The sequence below is a fragment of the Zophobas morio genome, unplaced genomic scaffold, assembly GCF_036711695.1.
Source record: "Zophobas morio isolate AGI-343-1 ecotype UQ-CSIRO unplaced genomic scaffold, CSIRO_AGI_Zmor_V1 ptg000005l, whole genome shotgun sequence".
Classification (NCBI taxonomy): Eukaryota; Metazoa; Arthropoda; class Insecta; order Coleoptera; family Tenebrionidae; genus Zophobas; species Zophobas morio.
This window is the reverse complement of record NW_026972110.1, coordinates 8,036,090-8,050,516: the sequence shown is the minus strand read 5'-3', so window position 1 is coordinate 8,050,516 and position 14,427 is coordinate 8,036,090. Positions and strand designations below refer to the sequence as shown.

Genomic DNA, 14,427 nt, shown 5'->3' with positions numbered 1-14,427 from the left:
AAAAGTACAGTAAATTAAACAAATTTGTCACCGTTGCCAAATATGAGAAAATTTTATTAGTGTTAGAACTTTGTTGCAAATTATAACGATTGTAGCTAATTTTTACACTTCTATGTAGATATATTGTGGCCAGTGGTAGAATAAAGTTAGTATTCAGAAATTGTCCACGTTAATTACAAACATTTGTTTGATTAAAAAAATTGGTCTAAAGAGTTTAGACAGTACTTCCCTCGCTGTCGGAAACTTGACGACTGCATGGCTATTGTGTTTTTTTCTCATTACATTTTTGTAGTGGGAATTTAAAAAAAATTGCGATGACGTCAACATTTTTGCAAGGACACGTATATCAGTTGGGATAGATGTAGTGTAATACTAAGAATAAAATTATTGTATTCCCAAATTTTCGGGAAAATGAATTGGGTCGTTTTGAATATTGATTTTTATAATCAATAAAATAACGAAACAATTTACTCACGTATACGGCAACTGAAAATCGTTTATGTATAAACATTCTTAATTTAAGATGACAAGCGTAACAGCATACGTGAGAGTCAAAGAGAGAAACTGTAAACAAAACGACCATCGGTTTTATTGCTTCGACTTCCGCTTATTATATAAAACATTGGGTTTTATTTTAATTCTTGACGGTGAAATTCACAATTGGTTGATTATAAACATGTCTATTTCACATTCGCGGAACCAAGTGATCGCATAAAACAAATGCAGGTCTGTAATGTTAAAGTCGATGTAAATAAGCGTGCTACCCTTATGTTTCAACCGAGTTTTTCCTTTAACAAATTTTGTGTCTACCAAATTGGATTGGTTGAGGTGTAATACTAATAATAAGTGTTGCCTTTAATTTAATCAATAAAATAAATTGACTTCATTAATTTTTTTGAACCACCTATTAAGAAAATCTAAAAAATATGAATGGAATGATAAATCACAAGTACAAACTCATCATATTTTTTGCATTTTAGATAGGATTTATTCAGCAAAATTTAAGGGTGACGTCATCAATTTTTTTAGGAGGGATGAACAAATACATTTTGAACAAAAGTTTACCATGCTTATAATAACTTTAAAATATTCCCAAGATTTCAAAGCATTCGGTTTTGTAATTCCTGATTAAATCGATAAAATAAATTCACGCCTTCATTAATTTTTTTGAGTCACCCTGCATATGCAAATCCAAAAATATGAATGGAATGATAAATCACAAGTACAGACTCATCATATTTTGTACATTTTAGATACGATTTATTCGGCAAACTTTTGAGCTGACGTCATCAGTTTTTTGTAGAAGATAACCAAATATATTTTGACTAAAAATTTATTATGCTCTTTATAACCTTAAAACATCTGCAAGATTTCTAAGCATTCGGTTTTGTAGTTCCTGATTAAATCAATAAAATAAATTTACGCATTCATTAATTTTTTTGAGTCACCCTGTATATGCAAATCGAAAAAATTTGAATGGAATGATAAATTACAAGAAGAGACTCACCATATTTTGTACATTTTAGATAGGATTTATTCAGCAAAATTTTGTGGTGACGTCATAAATTTTTTAGGGGGGACGACCAAATACATTTTGATCAAAAATTTACTATGCTTATGATAATTTTAAAATACTTCAAGATTTCGAAGCATTCGGTTTTGTAGTTCCTGAGTAAATCAGTAAAATAAATATACGCTTTAATTTATTTTCTTGAATCACCCTGTATATGCAAATCCAAAAAATATGAATGGAGTGATAGATCACAAGTACAGACTGATCATATTTTGTACATTTTAGATATGATTTATTCGGCAAATTTTCGACCTGACGTCATCAAGTTTTTGGAGGGGATAAGCAAATATATTTTGACTAAACATTTATTATGCTCTTTATAACCTTAAAGCATCTGCAAGATGTCAGAGCATTCCGTTTTGTAGTTCCTGATTAAATCAATAAAATATATTTACGCATTCATTAATTTTTTTGAGTCACTCTGTATATGCAAATCCAAAAAATATGAATGGAGTGATAAATGACAAGTACAGGCTCATCATATTTTGTACATTTTAGATATGATTTATTCGGCAAACTTTCGAGCTGACGTCATCAAGTTTTTGGAGGGGATAAGCAAATATATTTTGACTAAACATTTATTATGCTCTTTATGACCTTAAAACATCTGCAAGATTTCAGAGCATTCGGTTTTGTAGTTCCTGATTAAATCAATAAAATATATTTACGCATTCATTAATTTTTTTGAGTCACCCTGTATATGCAAATCCAAAAAATATGAAAGGAGTGATAGATCACAAGTACAGACTTTTGTACATTTTAGATATGATTTATTCCACAAACTTTTGAGCTGACGTCATCAAGTTTTTGGAGGGGATAAGCAAATATTTTTTGACTAAAGATTTATGATGCTCTTTATAGCCTTAAAACATCTGCAAGATTTCAGAGCATTCGGTTTTGTAGTTCCTGATTAAATCAATAAAATATATTTACGCATTCATTAATTTTTTTGAGTCACTCTGTATATGCAAATCCAAAAAATATGAATGGAGTGATAGATCACAAGTACAGACTCATCATATTTTGTACATTTTAGATATGATTTATTCCACAAACTTTTGAGCTGACGTCATCAAGTTTTTGGAGGGGATAAGCAAATATTTTTTGACTAAAGATTTATGATGCTCTTTATAGCCTTAAAACATCTGCAACATTTCAAAGCATCCTGGTTAGCAGATTAAAAATTAAATTTCAAAATATTGTTTTATAATTTTGATTTTTTTTCCAAAAATCTGGACGTTTCGGGTGAAAAGTCGATTCAGAGTTGTAAACTACATGTGTAGGACTATGTTATTTTATACAATTGAAAACCCATTTACTATGTACAATTTTGAAGTGACGTCATCGCATTAGTGGTGGGGATGATTAGACAAATTTTGGTTAGCGTTTTACCATCTACATGATATTCTTAATATAAGTACAAAATTTCACAACAATCGGTCGAGTACTTTCGGAGATTATCTGTCTAATAAAAATCCGGGACGGCAGGCGGACAGACGGACGAACAGACGGGCGGACAGACGGACGGACAGACGGACGGACAGACGGACGGACAGACAGACGGAAATGGGAGACCTATTTCTTCGTCTTCTAGGGGTCATGAAAGATCGAGAAAACGTAAAAGTAGAGAGTCGGCCGACGGACTCGATTACAATACTTCCTTTGCTTACGCTCGGGAAGTAAAAAAGTTTCTTTAATCGTTTAAGTTAACCTAAACTTGGTTTATTATCAAAAACCGAGATTTTTATGACCTTCGTACATGTAGGATAAAATAACTTACAATGTTTGTCACATGGCCACAGCATAATGAAGTTATCCTTCAATTTGCAAATACGCTAATAAAAAATTGGTCTAAAGAGTTTAGACAGTACTTCCCTCGCTGTCGGAAACTTGACGACTGCATGCCTATTGTGTTTTTTTTCTCATTACATTTTTGTAGTGGGAATTTAAAAAAAAATTGCGATGACGTCATCAACATTTTTGCAAGGACACGTATATCAGTTGGGATAGATGTAGTGTAATACTAATAATAAAATTATTATATTCTCAAATTTTCGGGAAAATGAATTGGGTCGTTTGAATATTGATTTGTAATAATCAATAAAATAACGAAACAATTTACTCACGTATACCTACGTATCAGAGGCAACTGAAAATCGTGTATGTATAAATTATGTTAATTTAAGATGACAGGCGTAACAGCATACGTGAGAGCCAAACACAGAAACTGTAAACAAAACGACCGTCGGTTTTATTGCTTCGACTTCCGCTTATTATATAAAACATTGGGTTTTATTTTAATTCTTGACGGTGAAATTCACAATTGGTTGATTATAAACATGTCTATTTCACATTCGCGGAATCAAGTGAACGCATAAAACAAATGCAGGTCTGTAATGTTAAAGTCGATGTAAATAAGCGTGCTACCCTTATGTTTCAACCGAGTTTTTCCTTTAACAAATTTTGTGTCTACCAAATTGGGTTGGTTGGGGTGTAATACTAATAATAAGTGTTGCCTTTAATTTAATCAATAAAATAAATTGACTTCATTAATTCTTTTGAACCACCTCTTAAGAAAATCTAAAAAATATGAATGGAATGATAAATCACAAGTACAAACTCATCATATTTTTTGCATTTTAGATAGGATTTATTCAGCAAAATTTAAGGGTGACGTCATCAATTTTTTTAGGAGGGATGAACAAATACATTTTGAACAAAAGTTTACCATGCTTATAATAACTTTAAAATATTCCCAAGATTTCAAAGCATTCGGTTTTGTAATTCCTGATTAAATCGATAAAATAAATTCACGCCTTCATTAATTTTTTTGAGTCACCCTGCATATGCAAATCCAAAAATATGAATGGAATGATAAATCACAAGTACAGACTCATCATATTTTGTACATTTTAGATACGATTTATTCGGAAAACTTTTGAGCTGACGTCATCAGTTTTTTGTAGAAGATAACCAAATATATTTTGACTAAAAATTTATTATGCTCTTTATAACCTTAAAACATCTGCAAGATTTCAAAGCATTCGGTTTTGTAGTTCCTGATTAAATCAATAAAATAAATTTACGCATTCATTAATTTTTTTGAGTCACTCTGTATATGCAAATCCAAAAAATATGAATGGAGTGATAAATGACAAGTACAGGCTCATCATATTGTGTACATTTTAGATATGATTTATTCGGCAAACTTTCGAGCTGACGTCATCAAGTTTTTGGAGGGGATAAGCAAATATATTTTGACTAAACATTTATTATGCTCTTTATGACCTTAAAACATCTGCAAGATTTCAGAGCATTCGGTTTTGTAGTTCCTGATTAAATCAATAAAATATATGTACGCATTCATTAATTTTTTTGAGTCACCCTGTATATGCAAATCCAAAAAATATTAATGGACTGATAGTTCACAAGTACAGACTCATCATATTTTGTACATTTTAGATATGATTTATTCCACAAACTTTTGAGCTGACGTCATCAAGTTTTTGGAGGGGATAAGCAAATATTTTTTGACTAAAGATTTATGATGCTCTTTATAGCCTTAAAACATCTGCAACATTTCAAAGCATTCTGGTTAGCAGATTAAAAATTAAATTTCAAAATGTTGTTTTATAATTTTGATTTTTTTTCCAAAAATCTGGACGTTTCGGGTGAAAAGTCGATTCAGAGTTGTAAACTACATGTGTAGGACTATGTTATTTTATACAATTGAAAACCCATTTACTATGTACAATTTTGAAGTGACGTCATCGCTTTAGTGGTGGGGATGATTCGACAAATTTTGGTTAGCGTTTTACCATCTACATGATATTCTTAATATAAGTACAAAATTTCACAACAATCGGTCGAGTACTTTCGGAGATTATCTGTCTAATAAAAATCCGTGACAACAGACGGACAGACGGACAGACGGACAGACGGACAGACGGACAGACGGACAGACGGACAGACGGACAGACGGACAGACGGACAGACAGACGGAAATGGGAGACCTATTTCTTCGTCTTCTAGGGGTCATGAAAGATCGAGAAAACGTAAAAGTAGAGAGTCGGCCGACGGACTCGATTACAATACTTCCTTTGCTTACGCTCGGGAAGTAAAAGTAATTATCTAGCAATCAATGCCGTCAAAAATAAAACGATAATACAGAGAGTAACATATCCAAGAATTAATAATAATGTACAGATGTTCCAAATAAAATTCTGCAGCCTTATATCGTGAAAACGCACAAAAATATTGAAATTTTGTAAACGCCATTGTTTTTAGCTTCATTTAATCCATTTTCAGACATCGCAATGTATATTTGTTTTAATGGATTTTGATAGATTAAATTACGATTACAATTTACAAAATTGATAAAGTAAAAAAATTTAAAGTTAAGTAAAATAACCACCTTACTTTACAAACAATTAGTAAGATTTATTTCAAAAAAGATCATACAAGCATATATTCGAATTATCGTCTTCCATACTTATTCACACAACAATTAGTTCAAAACTTGTCACAGTTAATAGAGTATCAAGTTAAAGAGGTACAAACATTCCTATTTCATTTTTTTTTTTATTTTCTAAATCACGCAGGGGTCACAAATATACTATTAAGAAATCTAAAAGGCCTTAATCTGGAAAATTTTTGGAAATCCAATTTTGCGCATCTGTTTCTACGCCAATATTATATGACAATTAACTGTATCTCTTCATTTAGATAATTTATATTATTTAAAGTTAAAACTAACACAACACATGCTAGTGTTTTTTGTATCGTTGAAATCATAATTTAATCGGATATAAAAATCCGTTAAAAAGGTATTCATTGCAATTTAAAAAATATATAGGTTTTCGTTGCGCGTCATATTTGCAATATACTAAGTTAAACTTCCCCTTTCAAGCTGAAAACAATGACATTTACAGAATTTTAATATTTGTATCTGTTCTCAAGATATAGGAGCTTCATCTGGTATATCGTAAACATAAATTTCACAAAACATTGCGCCGCCAGTTTCAGTTAACACCAAAGAGTGCTAATTTAACTTAATTATATTGTACATACAATATAATTTTGTGACTTAATATTAACAAACTCAAACGTTTTGAATATATTGACTTTGTTAATTAAATATACTAAATATCGGTAGGTGCGTATTTGTTAAATTAAAAAAAAATCATGTGACAGTCATTTAAGTGCAATATGACATTCTATGAACAATGACAAATATTTTCAGCGTTTAAGAAAAAATGATATGTGTTATAATTAAAAATGAAAAATAGGAAAGTGTACAGTTTCTAGATATAAGAGAGGCCGAGAGAGAGAATGAGACAAAAACAAAAATAAAGTAAAATGACTATGCGTTTTTACCGGTTGGACTGGAAAAGAAAGCACAAAATTATGAAAATGCAGTATGCAACTACATGATTAATAAAAACGAAGTTCGATTATGAGATACGTTATGTCTTAATTTTTTTCTAGAATCTGCAGAAATAATAAGCACATTTTATTTTTTACGCGACAGCACTGCAACAAAATCGTACATTAATATGGTATTTTAATTTTAATTTCGGGTTACTTTAATGACTTGCGGGATAGTCCAATTCCCTTTTCAAAAAAAAAAGTCACAGGGGTCCACTGAAAACTATTAATAATATTAAAACGTTTAAATTTTACATAATTTCATATGTTGTATCAATATTCATTTTATTAACTTTGTGGTGACCGTTCACATCATTACCAGTTTTGAAATAAAAATAAATTAAAATTTCATAAAATAAAATAAATAATATAAAAACCATTTCACGTAGAAGTTCCACACTGAACAGATTTTCTACAAATCATCAAAAACTGTAATTCCATAATAAGAATTATGGCCCAATTCGTTCGGTGAAATTTCGTAGCAATTTAAAAGTAGGAAAGCTGTCAGTGGACTGGCGTACACTCCTTCCAGACTTTCCTGTGAATCACATAAATAATTTCCGCTGAAAAATGTTCGAGAAAAGTACAGCTTGTCACTATTTATCACTGCCTCAAAATATTATGCAAATAAGAACCAGACATTTTCTTGAATTTTGCGTGTGAAATCTGATACAATATCCTTTGTTCGAAACTTGAAACGCAGGTGCATTTTCCCATCTCCCGCCGGCAGTACCGCAATGGAACCGTTTACCATTTTCGTCGATGTGGCTGCTTCCTCACATATCCCTATACTTGGATCGTAATTCTTCAGATATAAACGCCACCTGAAAACGTAAAAATCCATCTTTTCTAGTCAGAGAATGAATTCGGCTTACAAGCAAGCAGGACCGCATTTATGAATATTTGCCTCGTAAATTTTAATTTCGCCATTTTTCCACTCACTCTTACACCGTAATTACAGTATCAGCAATCAATATTTATGGTCTGACCAACATAATCTCTGATCGAATTATCTTCGGATGTGAATTTGCGCATCTGCTCTAAATTCATTTGATAGTTAATAATAATTAATTTAATAATAGCAAACAAGTCAAATTTGTGTTATAGCCTGCAAACACACGATTTCACGTTCAAGACTTATTACCCACAAATTTTAAATTATTAGAATGATACAAATCTTACACGGACATAAACGCAATTAAATCGGATGATGCACCTTATCGAAAAAATAAATTCAAGCACAACATACAGGCTGTTTCAACTTCCAACGGTCCAGTATTGTTTATAAATGATTCATTGAACTCGTTTAGGTGGTACACCATATATATTTTTATTTATTAGTTCGATAACTTATGGGAAAACATGTTGTATTTTACAATATACTCTTCTGCCATTGTCAAGATAGAATGTCATAGAACTTATGCCAATCCCAATCACGATAGCTGAAGGTCACAATCTACTACTTAATAACTTAAAACTTGTTTATACTTTTTGGTCGTTATTTTGTAAACAAGTATGTAGTTCAATATCAAATATTACGAGCAACAATAAATTTTATGCAAACATTACTACGACACCGAAAAGTCTGTGTTGTCATCTTCCTGAAACATGCTAGAATTTTTCAGTGGTGCGAGGATAATAAACGCGTTAAGTTAATGATCATTTCTAACCCAAAATTTACAAAGATATTTACACGATATCGCCCCCGTATTAATTTGTCTAATTAATATTAATAAAACCTTTTTCAGTAATAGTTACTTATTTTAAGGTAACGTTGATGGGGATAAATATATCAACTGGATTGTAACATTAAACATAATTGTAATGTTGCAATCGTTTTTAAGGTGATAACTGATAATTCAGTTTATACCTTTTTTGGAGATCAAAAATTACTTATAAGAATAAGTAATTTTAAAAATCCTAAAACAGTACTCAAGCATTATAGATTAATTAATTAATTTACTTATTTATTATTTGACTATTAATGACTGAAGCAAAAATTTCTGTTGGCAATTCTGAATTATAGGCATCCGTGTTAGTTCGGCAGTTCACAGTTGTCAATTTTGACATGAACATGCCTAACAAACGTGTTGTTTGGTTGAGACGATGGCAGCTGTCATAAATGTGACTTTCATAATCATAAAATTTTAAATAGGTTGTTAACCTGATAAAAAAAAGTCACAGTCGATTTACATATATTTTTTTATTATACCTACTATCTAAACAATTTTTAAAACAATACAGCATATCACTACTAAAGTACGGCATAAAATTTTTGGAAAAGATTAAAATAAATTAATACCTTTTTAATTAATTCTCTCATTTCTGTCATTTGCCAACCCGCTCTCTATTTTCTTAGAGGGTATGTCATTTCCCAAAATCAGTTTTATCTTGGCAAGTAAGTACTGATGACTAACTTTTACAGAAAGTGATCAAAATTTAGAAACATTACGAGCTTACTTATTTGCACAAGGCGGGAATTTTGAACATCTCTAGTGTTTAGTTGATTATGCTTTAAAGGATTTTTCTTTTGTTTTTTTTTTTATTTATAATTTATATAAATGTCTTATTAAATGTTTTTTTTAGGATATTTATTAATGAAAATAACAGCTTATTTTATTAATAATAATGCAAAATGATTAATGATCACTGGTTGTTATGATTATTGTCCTAAAAAAAATAAAAGGTGGATTTCAGTCACCATCGTTACTAAGAAATCAGAAAATTAGCCAGACGTATTCACGCATTAGGTTCCTGCAGTGTTGCCAATTTTACTTTTATAAAATGACTGTTTTTTCGTAATCTGCATCATAAAGAATTTTTTTATTATTCTTTTGGGACTCCCGGAGCCCCAGTACATACCTACCGAAGAGATAATCCGCCATTTTGTAGACACCCGGTATAATCATAGTTCATTCGTAAAATTCTGATGCGACGTTGTCACGTTATTCGAATTTTCATTTTTTTAGCAATGCAAGGGTTCACAAAAAAACCAATAGAATTATCTTTAGCATCTGTATTGAAGTAATTTTTGCAGAGATAAACAGTTGTAGTATTAATTTAATTGAATATTAATATAGGGAGACAGAACACCCGATTTTTCATTTCTAGATCTTAGTTTGTTTTTTTATTTTATTTCTTTCTAGATATTGGTGTGAAAAAAGTGAAAAATCACAGAAACTATAGAAAAAGAAAGAGAAGAAAAAACAAAGTAAAATACAGGGTATTGTATTTGAAAATTGTATAATCAAGAATTTTTTAATAAACACTGTATATTTGTACTCAATTTTATTTATGCCACAGCAAAGTACGTACCTTGATTTATCTCTCCACAAAATATTGTAAGACAGATTGCATTGTTTAAAAAATTCAGGAACATTGGAATAATATGTAAAAATATCTAGGATGTTCCATTAAAAAAAAACTAAGTTGTGTGTTAAGATTCAAAAACAAAACACTCTGTATAATTGAAAATAATTTTACTGTAGGCTATCCTCAAGGAACCATACAACTTAATCGCGCACTTTTGTTCTATTTTCTATAATTACTCACCTGTATAAATTTAAAACCTGTCCAAAACAACAGAGTTTTTAAACGTTATTTCAAAAGCTTATTTAAAGTAGGATTATTACCTCACACTAACATAACAATAAAATATAACGTATAACAAAAGAAAATGACTTTCGAATTTTGTGGTCATATATACAGGGTGAGTCACTAAGCGCGCTCTGATCGAGTGTTTTTGCCTATTTGTTGTATTCCTAATTACGAATATGAACTTCATTTTTTGCTGTCATGTAAGGTTTATTTGAAAAATAATACGAAAAACTTAAATTTAAGAAATACACAGTATGTACTAAAGAGAAGTTAGGTATTTATTTTTTATATACTTTTTATATATTAGCAAAATTACTTTTATCCACTTATTAAAAATCTTTGTGAAATCGTTGTTGTTTTTTCCTCAAAAGTGACACTATTTCTTCATTTTTGACTTGCCCAAACATCTGGCAGTCATAATGCAATGCACTTCAAATATATTATTTCATTTCAAACCGTTGAAAGCCTACTACCATTTTTTTGCGGAATTTTTGTTTTTGATGTTTTTTTTAACTGTACGTGACTGATTTTTTGACAATTCTTACGATAATTGGCATCCGAAAATCATCAGATTCGTCTGTTTATTTTAATTTATCGCAGGCCTGTATAATTGGAAACAGAAAAAAGCCTAGGTTTTAAGTTGTACAGACATTCTATTCTGTATGCAGACTGTTCTGTTTTTAAGGTATAACACATAACTTAGTTTTCTCAAAAGAATGAAAATACATATAGATTCTTATAAATTTTGATTAACCTCTTCTTAGGCTTTATAACCATATACTAGTTTATTTTCTAAATTGCGATACGATGTTGCCAAGGTATTCCAGTTTTCTTGAAATTGTGTAAGGTTCACAAAAATTATCGCAATAAGGTTATTTTTGAAATACAATATTGTGTGGAGATAAATAAAGATACGCTCCTTATATTAAAAATTTAAATATGTATTAACAATTTTTAGATATCGATATTTCAGTTTTTTTCAAACAGAACAACCTGCTTCTATTTTTTTTCTTTTTCTTTGTTGTTAAATGTTGATGTATGCTCCTTAAAAAAGCAAAAAATATCACAGTAACTATCAACTTAAATGTAGATTTAAGTTGATAGTTACTGTGATATTTTTTGCTTGTTTAAGGAGCATACCGATATATTAAAAAAAAAAGTACAAACAATAGTAACATGCAGTAATAAAGTGTTCTTGTTGAAAAAATCGAAATATCTGTATTGGAAAACTGTAAAGTTTTGTTTTATATAAACGCCCTATTTAAATTTCATAATAGAATAAAATACTCCTGCTCTTGTGGTTTATGAATCCGTGTTGAGTTTTTACCATAATGAAATATAATATAATATAATACATATAATACACGAACTCATATCAATAAAAGTATGGATGATGGTAAGGCAGGACTGATAACCCTGCTATAATCAGAGAAGTAACAACCTTGGCATTAATAACCCCAATTTTGGCCACTGACTAATGTTAGATAAAAACTCCTTTTACTCCGTCAGCTGCTTAGAAAATTAGTCTGCAAGACTCGCTATACGATATCTCAATCCTAAATCAAAGTTCTCCTGTAATTCTACACACCTAAAGTTGATCATAACTTGCTTAGTTCATAGTTAGATCCGGCCCTGGCCCAGCTTCACTTCACGTCTCTTTACGAGACAGTATAAAGAAAGCCGCGTTGGCTGAATTTACTTTTATTAGAAGTTGCTTGGGGCTGAACTTACATGAAGGTTGGTTTGGCGACATCGTGTAGAACGAGCGAGGGCAAAGATGAGGCGGAATTTGCATGCGTTATAGGATTTCGGGGTTGATGAGCTTGTCTGCCAAGTTGTGTGACTGGGGTAACTATGATAAAAGCCAAAACATGGCTTTTAATAAAGTATCGCTTGAATGAAGCTAAATATTTTAGGATATGAACAAGACGAAATTTTCGTTTTTTCAGCCTGCCTGGATGAAGAGCAAAGAATACTGGGACAAATCATTCGAAGACCGATTCGAGCGACAGAAAATGGATGCCGACAGACCACCATTGAAGGTAATAACGAGTAAAATTTTTTAATGCCGATGCGATTGTTGATTCACCCTAATTAAAAGAGTATGTGTAGACTTTTGTTTAATAATTCCATTTCCAAAAATAAAACTTCGAGTTATTTTTTAATTAAAATTGGAAGAAACTACATTTTTTACTTGTGTAGAATGTTGCACCTAAGATTTAACCCTCGTTGCTTAATATGGATTATTATAGTATTGTTAAATATGCAAAATATCGTAGAGAAAAACTCTTCAAATTTGTACAAGATACAAAAAACAATCAAAACTACTTTTGGATTTTCCACACAGTTCACGTCAATGCCAGTTCGTCACCACTGAATTATTTGAACTTGTTTTTCTTTAAATTCGAAGGAAAGGAAAAGGAAAAAAAAAGGCGAACAATTGTTGATTAATTCTAAACAATTTTTAAATTTATTTTGATGTTGTAAAATAAGGAAAATGATGAATAAAATCATGACAGTTCCAAAACAATTAAAAATTCGATCGACTTCGTGTATTAAGCAGTGAAACATCGACAAGAAAAATTAAACTCTGAAGGCTGATGTCATCTACTTACATTTGAGCCTAAAGATTTTTTTAATTATTTTTTCTTTGCTGAATAGACAGCCCTTAACAAGTGTCGTTTTTCATATCCTGTATAAACAAAATTTAAAATAAAAATGTATTTTTCAGGAACGATTTATTTCATTAATAAGATTTAAATAATGGGAAAAGTAAATTTAAAACTGCTGTAAATCAGTATTCATGGATTTTAATCTAAACTGTTAAAAACATTCCTTTAATTATCCTCGTTTCATGCCTTATTGAGTTTTGAACATTTTTTACACTTTCTTGCTGGGAAATAAGCGACGTTCCATATTATGCATTTTTAGGTCCGTAATTGGCGACATTTCTTGCATATAAAATGTTCTCTAACAAGCGTGAAAATTTTAAAGACAACGTCAAATTCGTCAGTAAAACAGGAAAATTGGGGACAGATAATTAGTTAGCGAAATTTTGTTATACAGCACGTCATTTAAAAAACAGAGCACGAGTTAGTGTGGGTAGTTAGTGTTGCTGCGTACAAGATTCGCTAAAATAACAGGTTAAAAATAAATAATTAAATATATTAATAGCTATTAATCTTTCCAAATAATGGTGGATAAAAATAAAATCGTTAGAGATAAGAATTGTTTATTAAATGATTGTAAGCAGTACTTACGATTTCATTGCACTCAGTTTACTTTGATTCATTTTTTTATCGATCCTTAAAATGAATGACTTTCAAAGACGGTACTGAACCTCTGTACGATTAAATATCAATGTATTTATTTATTCTACATTTCTACATTTTCAATTCTAAATATAAAACAAATTCAATAAAAAAATATTTAATAGGTTTTTTGAAATGACGTTACAAATTTTCTGGTAGACACGAATAAATAAATTTATAAAGACAAAATATACCATGGATAGAGGAACTTGTCACGTTGTATTTTAGTCGAGTAAAGTTTCATCAATATTTTGATCTGAACCATCAATTTTTTTTAACGAGATGTAAACACATTCTTTATCATTTGAACAATAATCTTAAGAGATTGTGAAAATAGTTAAAAATTAATAACAAACAAGTACGATAAATGTTTCACGGTCTATGAAATGTCAAAATAATATGAAGTCTTTGTGTCTTGTTATCCAACTAACCACTGGAAAAAGTAGGTCTCAAATATGCGTGTATAAGGCACATATATTTGCTTATATTTTCATATAGTTACTCTTTTTTTATTATTGG

General features: G+C 30.3%; 1 protein-coding gene across 1 annotated transcript in view; it reads left to right on the top strand.

Annotated features, from left to right (window-relative positions):
- The window catches only part of LOC135122575 (alpha-mannosidase 2), a 73,655-nt gene that overhangs the window by 49,481 nt on the left and 9,747 nt on the right, over positions 1-14,427 (top strand). The window contains exon 3 of the mRNA XM_064046843.1: positions 12,547-12,639. Within this exon, the coding sequence (XP_063902913.1) occupies positions 12,547-12,639 (93 nt within the window). The remainder of the gene's footprint in view (positions 1-12,546; positions 12,640-14,427) is intronic.